This window comes from Lygodium microphyllum, chromosome 21 (genome assembly GCF_053477565.2).
Source record: "Lygodium microphyllum isolate KBCC chromosome 21, Lygodium_microphyllum_v1.1.10, whole genome shotgun sequence".
NCBI lineage: Eukaryota > Viridiplantae > Streptophyta > Polypodiopsida > Schizaeales > Lygodiaceae > Lygodium > Lygodium microphyllum.
Window position 1 is genome coordinate 16,247,929 of NC_141155.1, and position 19,792 is coordinate 16,267,720.

The window sequence follows — 19,792 nt, forward strand, 5'->3', positions numbered from 1 at the left end:
AAGGAATACAAATAATATTATTTGCTCGTTGTTGTTGGTGGCTGCTTTCTCATACATTGGTGTGGATGACCAATCAGGGTCATGCGCGCAACAACCATGGTGAATAGTTTATGATGTGGCAAGGATGCTTTCCCTCATCCAGTGAGTGAACTATGCTTTCCTTGATAATTGTGGGGAGAATGTGTGTTACACCACTCTTACCATGGTAAGTGAGTGATGTGTCAATCATATGTGCATTTGCCTCCTCAAATCAACTTTTATGATGACTTTTCCACTACTAGAGTTATAAAAAACCACCCGAACTTTGGTTGGCCATGTGCACTAAAACCACCCTAACTTTGGTTGGTTGGTCATGTGCACTAGGTGGGGTTTTGGTGAAACTAAGGTTTTATGAAAGTGGGACCGACCAATCTGACCGGGGTTCCACGGCGAGTGAGGTAGGTATCACCGGTGGGCCATCGAGGGCTGCATCGCGAACCGTTGTTTCTCTCACATGCTATGGCTGCCACGTCACCTTCTATTGTAAGTAAAGGTTCCAAGATATGGGGGGAAAATGGCGGCCACCGATCGCAGTTCAGCCACTCGCCACCAGCGATACTGACGGCGCAAGGTGACCGGGCCCTTAGAGAAAGGTGTCGCATCCTGCTCGCCCCCGCCCCCCTCCCAGAATACTCGTCATTTCCCCGTTGTGTGTGTCAACCTCACACTTAGCCCGCCCTTTTATCCATCCTCGCGTCATCACCTTGCACGCACGCAAGCGATGATCCTTTCCCCTATAGGAGGCAGCATCATCCGTCGCAGGATTCTTCCCCATCGCCATCGTACAAAGCCCGAAGAAGCTTCAGCTCCAGTGCTGCACCGGGAGAATCCTCATCATCAGATTGCGTCCCTCCCCTGCGGCGCCCTAGCCTGCGTTCCCGATTGCTTCGCCGTGCCGCGGGACAATTGCACAGATTCCTCTCGTTGCAGACATTGAATGCCAGGTTTGGACGCAAGGATCCCTCCCGAGGAAGACGACGACGAGCGCAGGTTGAAGCGGATGGAGCCTCGTCGCGGCCCGCGGTTCGTCATCGATCCCAAGGTGCGCCAGGTTGGCTTCGTTACCCCAGGCTCTGAGACGGCAAACCCTAACCCTAGCCAGGCCATCGCTGCCACAGCCACGGTGGCTCCCGCAGTCGCCGGCGGTAATTCTCCATCTCCAGTCATCATCCCTCCTCGCATTGCGGATACCAAGGCCTCGCCCGTGCCCGTCTCCTCACCACCTCCTCGCAAGCAGCCTTCCATCGAAGTGCCTATAGCAGGAAGTTTCAACCCATCCGACTCAGTCCTTGGTAACTCACCAGCTTCATCTCCGTTCAGTAAGCAGGACAGCAATGGCAAATATCACAATGTCCCTTCAGAGAGTCTTGATCTTTCACCGTCTGTCCTCAGTAAAACTAGCTCTGGGATTGAGCGTTTAAGCCTCCAGGATGAATTTGTGGAGAAGTCGATCTATCGGAGTGCTACAACCTTGCGAGGTGATCAGCCAGGATTCAAGCAGCAGGCGGCAGTTCCTGCTGTAGTAGGTGTGACTTCACAGGAACAGCCAGAATCGCCACTCCCAGGTACGATAAGTTTTCCAAGTGATTCATCCGTGGTAATTTGAGTGTTGAGAAGATCATTCTCAAGCATGACGTTCTAATTTGGTAGAAGAGCAAGCTCCCCAAAAGTCTTTGAAGGAGAGGACCACAAAAGCTGAGAGACGAGCAAAGCAGGAAGCAGACAGAGAAGCAAAGCGAGCTACAAAAGAGAGAGGTAAACATATGTCAGCTGAAGCTATTGACATCACAAAGGCCACGGTGTTCTGAATTGTTGATAGCAGTGATACTACTTTTTAGTCTGGTCTATTTGAGGCCATAGTGAAAGCAGGAGCATGAATGTTAATGTAAGGCATGTTAGATAAAATGTCTATGGCCGTAATCTTCTGGATGGAATAATAAAATTTCGCTCAGGTGCACCCTGGCACACACAGATTTTTGCAGCTAGAGAGAAAACTGCTTGAGCTTAAGAACTCTTTATCTGAAGAGTTGTGTCAGCCTCTGGTTTTCCAGGTTAGATACATTTTATTCCTTTTTCATATGGAGAAGGTCAAGAACAGTTGACTAAAAGTTGAAAACCTCCACCTGTGTGTGTCCCCATAATCTGGCCCCATTCCCCTCATGAAATGCTTGTTCACTTTACCTTAATTTGTTCATTTTTTCCTTTTGTTTCTGCTTAGCCTACTTTGTAAAGTGTTGTTTTCAGAGTTATCTGTTTAGCTTTGGGTGCCTGGGTTTCAAAACTGGTGCTGTAGCATGATTTCGTTTTTTGAAGCTAATCATCATTGGGCCAACAAAGTCTGTTATTGTCTCAAAGCTGGTGCTGCAGGATGATTTCTTTTTTGGAAGCTATTCATTATCAGGCCATCAAAGTCTGTTATTGTATCAAAAGCTGTTTGTCATCTGTAGCCAATGCATTTGACAAGTGATTGACCTTTTGCTTGTAGCCGGAGGTAAGCCAAGTGAAGGGGAGGCTGGGACATCTGGAGGCAAGTCATCCAAAGCTCAGAATCCAAGAAAAGAGACTACGGCAGAAAAGAACCCTCCTGGTGGTGCAGAGAAAAAGGGAGGTGAAAGGGCACCTGAAAAAGAGAAGAAGAAAGACATTCTAGCTCCTAGACTGCAGTTCGATGATGAGCATCGTGTGGCTAAGGCTAGAAAACGCGCGTTGATTGAACAGACTGAAATGAAAAACAGAGTTGAACTGTTTAGACATCTACCCCAGTTTGTACATGGGGCACAACTACCTGCATTGGAAGCAAAGTTTTTCCATGACGATCCAACACATCCACATCCTGCTGTTTATCAGGTGAGCCTTTCTGTGATTGGATGCTTCATGTTTCAGGATGCTTGGAATGTCTGATGTTTATGTGTTTCCAAAAGCTTTGACATAATTTTGAGAGCAAGAAGTACTTACTGTAAGTTGCTTTTTACCACTTCCAAAATGCACATCAGACTTCCAAGTCTAGTGTGGTGTTTGCGTCATTGCTTCCAAGTCTTGTTTGAGCAGTCATGCCTAAGCTTCAGCATATGAGTTAACCCTAACCTACTCAACAGGTCTAATTATGTGGAGGCTAAAGTAGTAGCTTGTACAATGTACTGCAGCTACACTCACGATCTCACACCATTTACATTTATATTTGTATTAATGTTTTTTGAGTTACCATTTCCTCATTTCATCGCCATTTTGGACCAAGGTGGAAACTCCATTTTGCAACTTTGAAATGCGTTTGCATTTTCATGTTTCCGAGACTCTTGGGAATTATGAATTTCAAGTACAATCCTCAATGACAGCATTGCTGGCATGGTCCAACGGCCCAATTGTCATATGATATACATGATAAGCAGGCTAAGTTGCTAAAAATAATCAATGATTTGAAGCCGCCCCAACTGCTCCTGAAGTGTCAGCCTCATGATCATGAGTATCGCCAAATAGTGCATCCCTCAAAGCATCATTATGAATCTCCTCTTCTTGTTGCATCTCCCATTGTGAATGGATCATTATCTTGAAGTGCCAATCTCATGATCATGAGTAGCAGCAGATCGTGCATCCCTTAAGCATCATTATGAATCTCCTCTTCTTGTTCCATCGCCTGTTTTGAACGGATTAGGCTTTGTATACAGTTTGAGGTAACGGAAGGTGTTGAACAGCCATGATCTCTTGAAGGAGGGGTCTACCTGGGGGACGGTATCCAACAATCACTCTCTTGGTGGATCGGATTGCAAAATCATGGGGTGCCGAGGTGGTGTTCTTGAAACCCTAGAAAAAGTAGAAGCAACCTTTGTAGCGCATTGCGATGATCGTAAGGAGATGTGGTGCTTGACAATCCTCCTTTTGCTTGATAGGGCTTAGTGCATGTCAGATGCGACTTATTGCCCTGAGCATAGAAATTTGAAAGCCAGTGAAGAATAAACTTTGTGGCCTAGAAGGGAGAGGTGGCGCAATGAGTGCTTGGGGGTAGATGCGTATACTCTAGCAGGACAGGAAGCAAAGGTCCATGTTGGCAAGCATTAGTGGGAGGTTTGATGATGCTAGAAGAGGAGCACCCAGTGGTATGTTCATCTGCCTGTGGAGGAGTCATAGCACCGGAGTGCCAATCTGTAAAAGGGAGTGTGGGAGGGAGAGGAAGAGAAGGGTATCTTTGTCTCTTGATGATGCATCAAAAAAGAAGGGGAAAATCAGTAGTTGATACCAAATCCACAAACTATCTTTGCCAAGAGGTCTGAGGTGTATGTGCATGTGAAATGTATGGTGCCTACAAGCATATATAATGCACCATTTAATGCTAGTCAAAATGTTGGAACAATTTCACCTGTTTTTGTTGTCACTTGCCTGTGATAACTTAGCACTGAAAGCAAATCAGAGTACTATGACGAGGGTGGTAATTTGTAAAGGAGTGAAGTCTAAAGTTTTTAGTGAGGCAAAAGATAGATTGAAAGCATTGACCTTCATTCAGCAATTTCATATAGCCTACTTAGGGGGAAGTTCATTGAGCCTTAAAAAATTCCTAAAGGCAACTACTTTTTTGAAAGGAAATGCATTGCAATTGTAGTCCACAATTTTGAAGCAAGCTAAAGCATCATCAACTTAGGTTCAGATGAAGCAAATATTTGCTTGTACATTGTTGACAAGTACTTTTGAAGTTGATGTAATGGTTGCATGGCATACATCAACGCATTGCAATGCAAGAATTTGGAGTAGTATAACAAGAAGCTTTGGAAGGTGTTGCTACCATAGAAATAGGGTACGGCCGTTCCGGCCTGTAGGAACGGCTTAACGCGTTCCAAATCCTTGGAGGAGGTGAAACGGCCAGGGAACGTTCCCTGCCGTTCCCCCTGCCATTCCTTGTTTGGAACAGTCGTTCCATGCCTGTTGACCAAAAATTTACATTTTTCCACGTTTTTTCTTTTTGCTTGTATCACACTCCTTCTACCACATGTTCACCTATCTCCATTGCCTAATGTGCACACACTAATCTCTCTCTCTCTCTCTCTCTCTCTCTCACTCATTGAATATTCCAAGTGTCAAGACAACCCACAAGCCAATTAGGAGTCCATGCAAAGCTCAAATTTGATTGAAAAGTATTGTTATGGGCTGCCCCAAGAGATTCAGATTTTTGCATCAAGTCCATTGTGACTAGCATGTCACAACTTGTAGGGCAAGACAAAGTGCAAGATGGTTGGCATGGTGAGATTTTGGAAAGGTGACCGATTAAAAACAGTCGCAAAGAGGGCAAGCTGGTAAGTTGCAGATAGGATAGGATACTAGCACACATGAGATGGGCTGCAGATAGTGTCCTCCTTTAGTTGCCGCTGTTGCTCTATTATGAAAAGCAAGTCATGGGGTGTGCACATAGGCTATTACTTCACTCGGACAGTTCAGATGGATTGCTCTGATACCATTGTTGGGTATGGAGCTTGTTAAGATATATGAAGATGCAAAGAGACAATAGGGAGAAATATAGAGTATGTATGGCAAACATTGAGAGAGAAGAGAAACTTAGAAACACAAGAAGTACAGAGTGATGATGCACCGAGTCATGCTATGTGAAGAAAAGTTGATACAATGGAGCCAAAGCTCAAAAGATGATTGCACTATCCTGTCTGACTCAGGCGGGAGCACGTGGGAATCTACACAGTGAGCAGTGATTTATCAAAGTGATCACTGGAAGGTGAAGGACAATTGTCGAGGAGTAAATTGCAGTCCTTAGATGCCATGAGAGATGAGGAAGATGACCACTAGTTGTCTAGGGAGTGAACTGCAATCCACAGACACCAGGAAGATGGCTTGGGCAGCAAACGCAAATCCTAGAGTGTGTCGGAGTCTTCAAGTGCAGGGAGAGTAGCCTAGAAGCTGGCGCCAAGGAATGGATGATGACGCCAGATATACAGAATGTCCCAAGGCAGTGAATGCAAATACCGGGGGCTCAAGGAGTTGATGCCAGGGATGAGAAAGCTGATGGCAGGTAGGAGAGAGAGGATTTAGGCTGAAAATGTAAATGTTAAGAGCATCGGAGATGACGCCAACACCCTCTAGGAGTGACGCTAGGTGGAGAGGACCCAAACACAAGCAGTCTAATGCCGTTAGGTGGGAGAGAAAATGTCACCAGCTGTCAGATGATGACACTAATATGGATCATCCAAACATAGCTTGAAGGGTGAAGGGAATAGGGTGCCTTAAGAAGAAGAGGAAGGGTGGCCATGAACTGTGATGTCCTCTAGTAGAGGTATGGGCAGCAATGGTTTGGAGAAGGAAGAGTGTTGGAGTGACTAAAGAAGAGGGGTGAAGAATGAATGAAGTGAATGAAGAAGGGTGAAGAATGAATGAAGTGAATGAAGAAGGGTAAAGAATGAAGTGGTGTCCTCAAATGAAATGACTAGAATGAGGACACAAGCCCTTTTTGGGGTTGTTAGTGTGAAACCCTAACTGAAGTGTGAAAACTGAAGAAGTGGTTTCTCAACACCCCCTCTTAGGCCCAAAAAGGGAGGAAGAAAGAGGAGTGAAGAGAGATACGAAGATGTAGAGGATCTCGGAGATCCAAGATCTCCACCTAAAAGGTAACCTATAGTAAGGAACAATAGACACGATAAACTCTAGAACCTTCTCCACCTTGGGAGAGGAACCTCTAACTTTTTAACTCCATGTTTGGAAGGAATTCGAAGGCCTCGTCACATCAAGTCATGGCTGAAGCTGCAAGGCCTCGATCTAGGCGGTACTTGAAGATTTTGGGTATTAAGAGGAGAAATGACTGCTCGAAGACAGCCATCCCCAAAGATTAAAGGATGGGGAAGAACTTGAGGATGAGTAGGTATCCCCTTTGAGGGTGGTGAGGGAGGGGTTCCCTTGAAAGCTGAAGGAGGAGGAGGAGCCCCCTTTAAGGGCAAAGAGAGTACATCCCCCTTTGTGAGAGAGAGAATCTAAAAACTCATGGACTATGGACTTCAAATCACTTGATGATAGAGGAGCTACCGGTTGTGTTGAAGAAGGTATCTGGGGTGTCAAAGATGTCGAAGAACACCTAGAGGTGGCCTCTCAAATTTGAGTAGTTGAGGGTGGGGAAAGGGGAGGCTCATGTTGAGCCAAGCGTGGGCAATGGTTGATGTCTCTCAATGGAGTGGACTTTGGAGCTGAGATAACGAAAGCCATTGTCTCTTGGAGCGGATTGTTGAGGGGACGGTATCTAGCAATCACAGCCTCTCGGTGGAGCGAACTGTAGGATTATATAGGTTGAGGTGGCGGCATTCCTAAAACCCTAAGAGAAGTAGAAACCTCTATAGTGCATTGTGGTGGTTGTGAGGAGGCTGTGGCGCCTGACGATTCTCCTGTTGCTTGATAGGACTTAGTGCGCATTGGTTGTGTCTTATTGCCTTGAGCATAAAAATTTGAAAGCCGATTCAAAATAGACTCTGTGGCTTAGAAGGGAGAGGTGGCACGACGAGTGTTGGGGGGTAGACTCATGTACTTTGGCGGATTATGGAGCAAAGATTCATATTAGCAAGCATCAGTGGGAGGTTCAATGATGTTGGAAGAGGAGCAGCCAATGGTCTATCCATCTACTTGTGGAGAAGTCATGGCATTGGAGTGTCAACTTGTAAAAGGGTGGTGGAGGAAGAGGAAGAGAAGGGTATCTTTGTATCTTGGTGATGCAACGGAAGTGGGCAAATCATTAGATGATAGCGGACTCGCAACCTGTCTTTGGCTTCTTTAGTGAAGAGGGTCTTTAGCTCTCTGAGCTCCTACACTCTGATACCATGTCATAATATGTTGTATGCTCTGATACCATGTTAAGATATGCGATGGTGTAGAGAGATAGTAGGGTTTGTGGGGAGAAACACAAAGTGTGTACGGTAAACACTAAGAGAGGAGGAACTCAGAAACACAAGAAGAACATAGTGATGATGCATTGAATCATGCTATGTGAAGGAAAGTTGATACAACGGAGCCGAAGCTCAAAAGATGACTACATTGTCCTTTTTGACTTAGGCAGCAACACTTTTGGGAATCTACACAGTGAAGGGAGCAAAACGCAGTCCTCCAGGCAATGGGTTATCAAAGTAATGAGTGGAAGGTGAAGGACAGTTGTCAAGGGAGTGAAGCGCAGGCCTTAGATATCCTTGGAGATGAGGAAGATGGTCACCATCTATTGAGGGAGTGAAATGCAGTCCTCGGTTGCTAGGAAGATAGCTTGGGCAGCAAATGCAAATCCCAGTGTGTGTTTGAGTTGTCAAATGCAGGCAGACTAGCCCAGAAGATGATGGGAGGGAATGGATGATGATGCCAGATGTATAGAATGTCCCTAGGCAGCAAAAGGAAATTCTAGGGGCTGACGCTAAGGGTGAGAAAGTTGACACTAGGTAGGAGAGAGAGGATTTGCTAGCAAATATGTTAGTTTATGGTTGAGTTTGTGCATGTGATTCAGTGGGCTAGGACACCAATATATTTCCTAGATTATTTAGGCTTTTTATCTGGCATTTTATGATGGCTATTTTAGCGTTTATGATTTTATGCTAGCCACGAGCATCATTTCTTCTTGTCTAAGTCACCAAATGTGGCATTTTTTAGCAGCTTTGATTTATTAAATACCACATCTCGGCTGTGAATTACCTTTCTTATGCTTGGAATCCAAACTCTATAACCCATTAGATGCCTTTGATGGATTTCATGTCAAGTTTGGTTTTGCCATAAACAGGTACATGTACGTAACATTTGTTAGCAGATTAGTCAGCTCATGGTTGAGTTTGGACTTGTGGTTCAACAAGCTGGGCACAGAGACATTTTAGGCATTTTATTTGCCATTGTTTATTGTGGATTGGCATTATTTGTAGCCAGTCGGCCAGCATTCTGACCAGTCATATTTTAGGCATTTATTTGGCCTATTTATTTTGAGCCTCCCTCCTCCACACTTATTCATCACTTGACAATTTCTGGGGAGAGGGAGCAAGTGCCAGTGCCTCCACAGCTGGTGACTCACATTGCTTCTGTACTGTCTCATGTCTTGGTATATGGATTCCATTTCTTGAGCGTACATCTGAGTTCTCATCTGTATTGTGTTATCTCTTTCTTTTCTTTTGTCTTGTGCTCAGCAGTTTATTTCAGCACATGTTTATGCTTCCATTGCTGCACCACTTCTGACATGGTATCAGATTTCAGGTTTTGCATTTCTGTTGTGTTTTATTGCTGATTTTAGGACTGATTTAACCCCTTTGCTGCCCTGGCGACTGCTATCAACCTGATTGCGACCAGTTTTTGGCTTCCACGCTCTGCGTTTTGATCAGCATCTGCATCGCTTGCCTGTCCAACACCTCTTGCTGCCTGTGTTTTCATCATCAGGCTGTTGGCGACAGTTCCCTACACCTGTTTATGCAGTGTGCAGCCTGCATTTTTCCTGTTTTCAGCACTCTTTTGGGCTGGGCGACTGATAGAACAACCCGTTTTTGCTGTTTCTGGCAGTTTTGAACTAATTTTTTGACTCTGTGCAGCAGATTTTGGTTACTTTGATCAGATTTTGGGTTATATTATATGTAAACTCTTGCTTTTTGCAGTCTGTGCTCGTGGTTTGGCTGTGTTCCCTCTCCCAATCCCTTCTTTTCTCTACTTATTTTCTAAATCCTCTCCAGATGGCTCCTCCATGCACATCTACTGATGACAAGTTCCATGGACCTGATTATTACACGTGAAGTGCAGTGATAAAGGCTTGGTTTATTCAGAAGCGGTTATTGTACGTGGTTAACGGAGCTATGGTACGTCCTCAATAACCTTCTCTAGTTTCATATGATTTGATGATGACAACCATGAGAAGGCTGTGCTAACATGGGATTCGGATGATACCCGTGCTTATTTAACATTACTTCGGTGTATTTCCAAAGAAGTCCTACCAGTGGTCACCTCCTGTACGACAACTTCAGATGTATGGTCAAAGTTGCAGTTGATGTACGAGGCTTCTTCCACCATGAGGGTTGTTACCCTCTATGGCCAGCTCCAGCAACTGAAGTTTGAACCCAAGTATATGATCTAATCATTTCTACTTCGCGTTACCCAACTCCAGGACCAGCTTTGCATTATGCGGTTTGCCCTATCAAAGGCACATCTTGTTGGTATGGTACTCTACAAGCTTCCTCTGGAGTTTGATGGAGTGGCGAATGCTTTACGAGCGCAGACATCTACCACTCCTGTCAATTTTCTTCATATGTCCTCGATGCTACTTAAGCATGAGGCTACTTTGCGACTACAAGGGAGGCTTTCGTCACATTATGGAGGTTCAAGTGAGGCTCTTGCAGCTTCAGAGAGGGGTTCGAAGGTGAAGAAGTCGAAGGCCCAATGTTACTGGTGTGACAAGAAGGGTCATTTAAGGAAGGACTGCAAAGAGTTAGCGGCTTCCCGGAAGAAAAAGAAGTAGAAGACAAAGCGGGATGCGGACTCCTCCTCCGAGTCATCGTCTACCTCAGATTCCGATTGAGATCCTCCGTCGGCCAAGGTGAAGTCCAAGGCGCGGAAGGGATCCTCTTCTTCGGATCGTGGGAAGGGCTTAGTGGCCCCTTTCTCAGCTGCTTTCTAGCGGTGGTGATGAGGTCATCCCTCACGACTCTCCAGTGTTAGAGAGTGAGTGTGAGAGGATGGTGAGATGGGACAGCCACGCCTCATCTATATTTCTATATAGATGCACAAGATCCAGTGAGGGACATTTCTGATGCATCTACTGAAGTTTGGCAGGTACAAATCTTGGAGCTAGGATTGACATCCAGGTTCATGATGGGCTGGTTACTTGACAGAGCGGGTGGCTTTCGTCTAGAGCTCACATGAGAGGACACTTTGGCTGTTTGGCCAAAGAAGGGGAATCCATGGTCATTTCTGCACTGCAGCATTGGTGATAGGCTGGTCATGTATACTACATTAGAGGCATTGTTGATAGACATTGAGAGCTGCTATGATCTTTTCTATCTTCAGGAGCTGGTATGATCAACATCGACATCAGGTTCTCTCCGAGGCACCTAGGTGGTGGCTTGTGCACCCACTACTTGGATATCTATGGTTCTACTATGATGGACATTTTTGTATGCACTATGATGCGACATTGTCATTGTGTATTGTGTTGTATAAGATCACCCATGATCTGAGAGAGGGTGTTAGCAGATTAGTTAGCTCATGGTTGAGTCTGGACTTGTGGTTCAGCAGGCTGGGCATGGAGACATTTTAGGCATTTTATTTGCCATTGTTTATTGTGGATTGGCATTATTTGTAGCCAGTCAGATGCTGGCCGACCAGTCATATTTTAGGTATTTATTTGGCCTATTTATTGTCAGCCTCCCTCCTCCACACTCATTCATCACTTGACAGTTTTTGGGGAGAGGGAGTAGGTGCTAGTGCCTCCACAGCTGGTGACTCACATTGCTTCTAATTGTCTCATGTCTTGGTATATGGATTCCATTTCTTAAGCATACATCTGAGTTCTCATGTGTATTGTGTTATCTCTTTCTTTTCTTTTGTCTTGTGCTCAACAGTTTATTTCAGGACATGTTTACGCTTCCATTGCTGCATCACTTCTGTTATTCACAGCCAAAGACCCGTAAGTGGTCATATGAAGCAGGTTTGCTAGACCAAACCTCTTCAGGGATGCCGCTATCAAGCGCACGATGTGGAGATCGGTTGCAAATATGCACCGCGGTTTTAAGTGCCTCCCCCCAAAACAATTGCAGGAGATTAGTTGTGGACAACATGCATAAAATCTTTTCACATAAAGTGCGATTCATTTGCTCAGCCACACCATTTGATGACGGATTATAATGGGCAATGAGCTTTCATTTAATCCCATTTATATCACAAAATTGATTGAACTCTTTTGATACATACTCTTCCCCATTATCTGTTCTAATGCACTTTAGTCTTTAGCTTTAAACCCTTTTGAATGCTTATGGATGAATAGAACCTTTTAAAAAAGTCCAATGCCTCACTTTTTTGCTTAAGCAAGTAAACCCATAGCTTTCTAGAGTGGTCATCAATAAAAGACAAAATAACGGCCATACACAAGTACATGTATATAACATTCACAGCCAAAGACCCGTAAGTGGTCATATGAAGTAGGTTTGCTAGACCAAACCTCTTTAGGGATGCCGCTGTCAAGCGCACGATGTGGAGATCAGTTGCAAATATGCACCGCGGTTTTAAGTGCCTCCTCCCAAAATGATTGCATGAGATTAGTTGTGGACTGCATGCGGCGAATCTTCTCACATAAAGTGCGATTCATTCGCTTAGCCACCATTTAATGACGGATTATAATGGGCAGTGAGCTCCCGTTTAATCCCGTTTATATCACAAAATTGATCGAATTCTTTTGATACATGCTCTTTCCCATTATCTGTTGTAATGCACTTTAGCTTTAAACCCTTTTGAGTGCTTATGAATGAATAAAACCTTTTAAAAAAGTCCGATGTCTCACTTTTTTGCTTAAGCAAGTAAACCCATAGTGGTCATCAATAAAAGACAAAATAACGGAAATCATTGTGAGTTTTTATTGGCATGGTACATACATCAGAATGGACTAAATCCAAAATACATGCCTTTCTAAAGGCTCCACCAGAGTATGAACTCTTTACATGTTTTCCCAAAATATAGTCATCACAAAAGTCAAGCTTTGAATCTTTCATCAACTCTTCCAAGTGAAGAGAGTGCTTGCAAACCTATTTGGCTCATGTGTCCAAGATGCTTGTGCTATAGCTTCATGTGTGACTACACTTTTGCAATTGGAACAAACTTTCCAAGAAGTGCCTTGCAGTGCAGATAATACAAAGTTCCTTTTTTACTACCTCTAGTGACACTCATGGATCCTTTTTGCACCTTCCACGTACGTTCCACCACCAAAAGTAGTGAAGTAACCCCTGCTGTCTAACTACCCAACTGAAAGCTCTTCTTGATGCTAGGTACATACCTAACATCATGGAGAATCAATTCTTGGCTGTTTTCAAGAGCCAGGTGTATGGTGCCAACTCTCTCTATGTCACATGCATAGTTATTCTCTAGGTAAACTTTCCCAAGGTGACTTGTTGCATAAGAAGAGAAACACTCCAAAGATGGAGTTACATGAAATGAAGCACCACTGTCAACAATCCACGATTGTGACAAACCATCATGAGCATACAAGAAGGCATCTAACACATCCTTGTTAGTGATACATGTCTTCTATTGTCATAGCATGTGGATTTGAAGATGCAACCAACAAATTTGCAATATCTTCATTTTTTTCTCTCTCTTCAATGACAACCCTAGATACCACATTTGCCTTCTTTGTTTCTTTAGGGGTAGAGTTGCCATCTTTCTCATTCTTTTCCTTTTACTTTTATCTACATTTTGTGTTCTTGTTCCTTTTTAAAATACTTACAATTGTTTATGCCCTTTGCATCCACACTGGTAGCAAGTGATATCTTGCTGTTTTTCCTTGCTTGTATTGCAATCTTTGTGTTTATTTGCAGCATTTGACTTCTTTTCAGTCCTGCCTCTTATAGGCTGATCCATTGCTGCCCCCACTTGCCTTATGTCTAATCTCCTCATTGAGAATAGAACCACGCACACTATCGAAAGTCAAGTTGGGGTTCTTCTTATTCATCTTAGCCCATTCCTCATCTGACAAAGCAACATGCTTTTCTTCTTTCAATGCATTATCACAATCCTTTAGAAATAGGATACCTTGCATACGATCTTTCTAAAGATTGCAACCGTTGCTATCAAATTTTTGAATATTGTAAAGATTCTTTGTGTCAGAAGTGGATACACTGCCAGTCATTTTCAGCAATAAATTTCTGCAATAAAGTGCTGAATACTGTCAGCAGCTAGGTTGCTGAATATAACAGCAAGTACACAAAATGAACTTCGAATGTGCTCCAGAAGTAGATAATTTGCTGCAATTTTAGTCCAAATAGGCTGATTTCAGCATATACATGCACAAAATGTGATACGTGTGCATAAAAGATGACTCTCCCTTCAATAATATATCACCATAATGCCCATATGCAACAACCCAAGTGCTGAATATACCACAATTTCACTGCACAATGAGCATTCAACAATACATTTACTAAAGGAAGTTGCCTTTTGACGACATTTGATAAGAATTTCTCCCACTCAACAATGAATCTAATGTTATTTCATTGCCAAAGCATGAATTAGCCTAAAATATATCATTGATGTGAGTAGTCCTAAAATTTCTCCGACAAATCTGCCCCAATTGTATTAATACAGGTTGTCGAGTGCCAAACAAGGGCAAATGTTATAGAAGTTTAACAAATTCTGCAAGAGCTCCAAATTTCTTGGGTCTAGACGTGCACCAATGTTAGTGAATTTAACTCAATTGAGCAAAATTTCTTTGATACATGAAAAACCCAAAATGTTCCAAAGCCAATGCGTACAATGTTTGCAAGTTTTGGGTCAGATGTTACTCACAAGCATTCATTGTGCCAAATTAGAGAAAATCCCAAAAGGAATGATTGATTGCTCCACATTTAATGAATGCCATTCCGAAACTAACAACTAGACTACCACGCCACCACAGGAGGGCTTGATAGATGTTGCATTATTCCAGAAGGCACTGCCAGTTGTCGTCTGTTTAAGGATTTTAGACAAACTGATTGATTTTAGGATTTTAGATCGTTTGTTTGATTTTAGGGTTTTTGACCTGTCGATAGTCTAGCACACACGTGACCCAAAAAGGGGCGACTTGATGATTTTTTCGCGTTGAATGAACTGGATTTGATTCGCAAGGACTTTGGGATGCATGCATGTCTTGACTGAAGCTTTGATACTGGTTTCAAGGGGGTGTGTATAGGAGTGCAGTGTGTGCAGTAGTAGAGAGTGTAGAGAGAGCAAAAACGTGAGTAGGGTTTGTAGGAGTGTGGTACATATAAAGAATAAAAGAATGTATTTATACTTAGGATATGGTACACTTACACCTGTAAGGGAGTGTTGAAACCAGCCTTTCTCCTCGGATAGGGCGGTAAATAACCTAATTTAGCACTAATTATAACAAGCATAGAATTCACACAAACTGAAAACTTTACCACTTTAATCTTGGACATTGGACACCTTGTTGGCCCCAAAATTGGTGCCCCTTGCAGTATTTTTTTATCTTATATTGCAAACGGAAAGATTACAATTGAGATTCTCTGATCCCACTAATCCAAGTACCTCTTGTTGTCAAAACTGACTGGCAAGCCTCCAAACCAATTTGCCCCTTGGTTTGCTCGGGGATTGGCCTTCGCCCTACTCCATGACAAATAAATTCAGCCCCAAATTTGATATTGGTTGGTTGGCCCTTTGAATTTACTTGAAATTCCTCAATTTCAATTGCTAGAATTCAAGTTGTAGGTCCTCAATTCTGAGCATGCATCCCAAGGCGGCTGTCAAATCCTAGTTTTTGTTGTGAATTAGAGTTTATAGTAGAGATTAATTGAAATCTCTTACTTTGATGGTTCAAACTGATGGAAAATGTCAAGATAACTTGAGAAATGGCCAGGGAATAAGAAAGAATATTATAGAGAGAGATTTCAAAGTTTCATCTCTAGAAACAATAAAAAACTGTTGCTACCTTGCTGAAACGGCCATGGAAACTGTCATCTATAGCTTAGGACCACGAGAAAGACCGTTGCTCCCTCTTGTATGTTGTCATCTGCACCAAAAGGATCATGGGCTGCTGTCACTTGCTCCTGGAGAGCTCCAAATTGCTGCCACATCCTATAGGACTGATGTCTGTGGCCGCAAATCACATCAACAGCCTCTCCTTGCTCTCTAACAGCCTCCTCCTCTCATACAAATGGCTGGAATACACTCCACCAGCCCCTAGAAACGTTTTCCCACTTGTAGGGGTAAGTTTTGCCAAGTGGCAGGCTTCTAATTACATTTTTCAGCATTATCTAGCTTATTAAATTAATTTTAGAATATTAATTATAAAAAATAATTTAATAAGTATTTTAGTGTTAAAAAAATTAATTCCACGAGTCAATAATTAAATTGGCCAGGCCAATTTGTCTTCAAAGTATCCTTGAGCAATTATTAGTCCTTAGATTGACATTAATTAATTGATTAATGTCTAGTCTCTAATGTCAATGCCGACATTAGTGGCCAATAAACTAGTCAAGGCCCAAGTCTGACACCGGGTACCACCTAGTACCTATCATACATAACTTATTACAACTTTTGGCTTTGACACCTACTGTATCCTCGGGATGCTTGGCCTGTTACTATGAAATAACCGCCATGTGCATTACTTGTGCTAAACAACCTTTCACATTTGATGAATAGTTCAATCAAATGTTATGAACAAGATTAAAGCATCTCAAAATTTCATGTCCTCGTGACATGCGTTCACATGTACAAGTAAATATATACGGAGGAAGTGTAACGAAGGGCCTTTACATCCAACATTGATAGGATCTAAGTTGAAAACGCAAATGTCAAGAGCATTGGGGATGACGCCAATAGCTTGTAGGAGTGATGCTAGATGGAGAGAACCTAATACAAGCAGTCTGATGCTGCCAGGTGGGAGAGAGAATATTGCCAGCAAAGATGGAATCTCCAAACGTAGTTTGAAGGGTGAATGGAACAGGGTGTTTGAAGGAGAAGAGGAATGGTGGCCACGAATTGCGATGTCCTTCAGTAAGGGTATGGGTAGGAGTGGTGTGGAGAGAAAAGATTGTCAGAGTTCGAAAGAAGAGGGGTGAAAAATAAATGAAGTGACAACTTGTTTATAGGCCTAAGCTATCTAGGGTGGCGTATACTAAGTGGGCACCTACTAATCACCAGAATGAGGACATTGGCCCTTTTTGGGGCTGTCAGTGTGAAACCCTAACTGAAGTGTGGAAAGTAAAGAAGCGGTTTCTCAATTGAGCTTGCATGCGTGACCGACAGGCTATGGTGTATCAAACTCCATGGATGGAGAGAGAGAGAGAGAGAGAGAGAGAGAGAGAGAGAGAGAGAGAGAGAGAGAGAGAGAGAGAGAGAGAGAGAGAAACTCTTGCACGTGTACAAAGAGTTGAATAGATTGATGTAATAGTTTGTGATGAAAGTACAAGTGATAGGGCCTGAATATATAGATTGAAGGTATCCACCTACACTTTGACCCTTATTTAATACTAAGTGGTGTAAAAGGTATTCATACCTAAATACACACTTTTACACACAATAATCTGTGTTCACACGTAGGGATGATTAAATCTAACAATATTGCCTCTATGTGACTCTCGAGAAGAGGAGAGCTTACAGAGAAGAATGTGGGACTACGAGCCTCATCTTTAACAAGGAGAACACCATATCCACTACTTGCATTTGTGACGACATTGACGTCTCAGGTGTTACATTAATACGGTAATTATGGGAGACATGCACGAGGGATGACCATTCGGGGGCCTTGGGCACCCGAACGAGGTCTAGGGGAGCCTAGAGAGTAAGAGAGTCCAAGAATAGTAGGACTCATCTGAAGTGGACGGCTAGCAGAGGAAACGGGGAGAGAGGTGCCAACACTTATCTAGGTGAGGTTGGGAGGAGAAACGAATCAGTCGTACCATTGTTTTCAAGATCAATCATTCTGTCATTGCAAGTAATTCTGTTGCTCGTTAGATTGGTTAGCATGCCACACTGGTATTAGAGCCGTCGGGTTCTCACGAAGAGTTGTCAGGTCTTCATGAAGAGCTATCGGGTTCTGCTTTCACCTGTCTCCCATCCGGACGCGAAACAAGACTCGAGACGAGTAGACGGCGCCCACATGTCACACGGGTATCAGACTCGAGAAGACGACGCCCACACGTCACACGTCACACTGACTCGAGATGAGAAGATGGCGCCCACACGTCACACAGGTATCAGACTCGAGAAGACGGTGCCCACACGTCACACGTCACTGGCCCGTACCTCATCATACACGATTGAGTTCGTGTAGCGCAATTGGACGGCAGTGTTAAGCCAGTCGGGTGAAGTCTTGTTTGACACATAGCTGGGGTACAGCTGGTTCACGTGACCTGTTAGGGAGGGGGTGTGTTTAGTCCCCTCCTTATTCGATGTTCCTGCCAACAGGCTTTATTTTCAACGCGACTGGCTCGGTTTGGGGGAAAGACGAACTATTCCTTACTCTTTGGGGTTATTACTAAAAGCCATCAACAGCTGCCCTATCACTATAATCAGGGAAGTACTTCACTTTGTACGCAAATTGCTTATATTTGCTTTCTAATTCCAGTGTATTAATGGAGGGGAAAGGGAGAGAGGGAGTAATTGAGGGTTCTAGTTCTGGGGAGCACCCTATGGTAGATCCCCGTGAAACGGAGATACAAGAAGAACAATGGGAAGAATTTTTTGCCACACGAGAACAATTTGATGATCTAACTGTTCGTGTGCAGGCACAGGGGGTTCAAATGGAATTTTTAACTCAAACACTCACCGAAATAAAATCTCAATTAACTTTATTACTAGAAAGGGATAAAAATAAGCTAGAAACCTCGGATATTCCATCTTCATCGAAAGATTTGGATGTGACTATGCGATATCCTAAAGAACCCCACCAAAAGTTGAGGGATAATCCAGCCTTAAAAGATATGAAACCCCCTCAGTTTCAGGGGGAGGAAAAATGTAGAAATAAAGACACTATCTTTAATTTTCTTAAAAAATGGGAGGATTTGCACAAACCTAAAAATACTCCACCACATCTCCAAGCGTTGGAGGCCAGTTTAACTCTGGGGCCAAAGGCGTATAAATGGTGGCGAACTTTAAAGGAGGCAAATAAAATACCTGAAACTTGGGCTCAATTTGAATCGATCTTTTTGAAAGAATTTCTTCCTGAAAATGAAATGGAAAGAAATTGGGAAGATTGGGATTATGTCAGACAAAAGGGAAGACCCTTGCTGACATATTTGGAGGAATATCTTGAGATAATCCTCAAATTGGAAGGAATAGATGAATTTCAAAAGACAAGAGGATTCATTAGGGGACTAGATAAGGCTTGTAAAAAGGAAGTGAAAAGGAGTTCACCTAAGACGCTTGAAGAGGCAATTAAATTTGCATTAATCAATGAAGATAGTACGCGTCCAAGTACACTCACTAGTCTCACTGATGCAGAGCCCAAGACTAAGGAATTGGAAACCTCAAAATTTGTAGGAAAATGTAAAAGGAAAATGCCATTTCTTAAGGGCAAGAAACAACCCTTTGAAAAGAAACAATATGCAAGACCAAAGTTAAGTCAAGATGACTTCGATAAGGCCAAAAAAGAAAGGCTGTGTTTCAATTGCCTATCCCCTAACCATGCTGCTTGGAATTCGAAGGAAAAAGGGGGAAGATAAAGGAAAGGATAAGGACAAGGGCAAGGGACAAGAAAAATAAATCCATGTAGTGCAAACCCTAGAATTAAAGGGGTATGAAAAGTATAAATCTTTAGAGGTTTTGCACAAGGATGTACAACACAGGTATTGTATGTCAACTTCTATGTGGCAGCCTACTTCTGGGCCACATGATTTAGTTAGAGTGTATGGATTGATAGCTGGAAAGAGGGTTAGAGTCATGATTGATGACTCTGCTACCCACAATTTTATAAATTATGCACTTGTCAAAAAAGTTGAAACTTCCCCAACAAAAGAGTGGACATCAATATGTTGTTCGTATGATGCAAGGTCAAGATAATAAAATATGGGATACAATGGTATCCAATTTGGAAATTGAGATTCAAGGATATAAAGATAAACTTGATTTC

The 19,792-nt window shown here is 43.1% G+C and overlaps 1 protein-coding gene across 2 annotated transcripts in view; it reads left to right on the forward strand.

Moving 5' to 3' along the window:
• The first annotated feature begins 677 nt into the window (after positions 1-677).
• LOC148017771 (NagB/RpiA/CoA transferase-like superfamily protein) overlaps positions 678-19,792 on the forward strand; it is a 49,083-nt gene continuing 29,968 nt past the window's right edge. The window contains exons 1-3 of one of the 2 annotated variants that reach the window (XM_087661177.1): positions 678-1,604; positions 1,693-1,794; positions 2,525-2,886. In XM_087661177.1, coding sequence (XP_087517303.1) covers positions 977-1,604; positions 1,693-1,794; positions 2,525-2,886 — 1,092 coding nt within the window. In that variant the 5' untranslated portion in view covers positions 678-976. Of the gene's footprint in view, positions 1,605-1,689; positions 1,795-2,524; positions 2,887-19,792 lie in introns of both variants that reach the window. The other variant, XM_087661176.1, reaches the window with a different exon arrangement.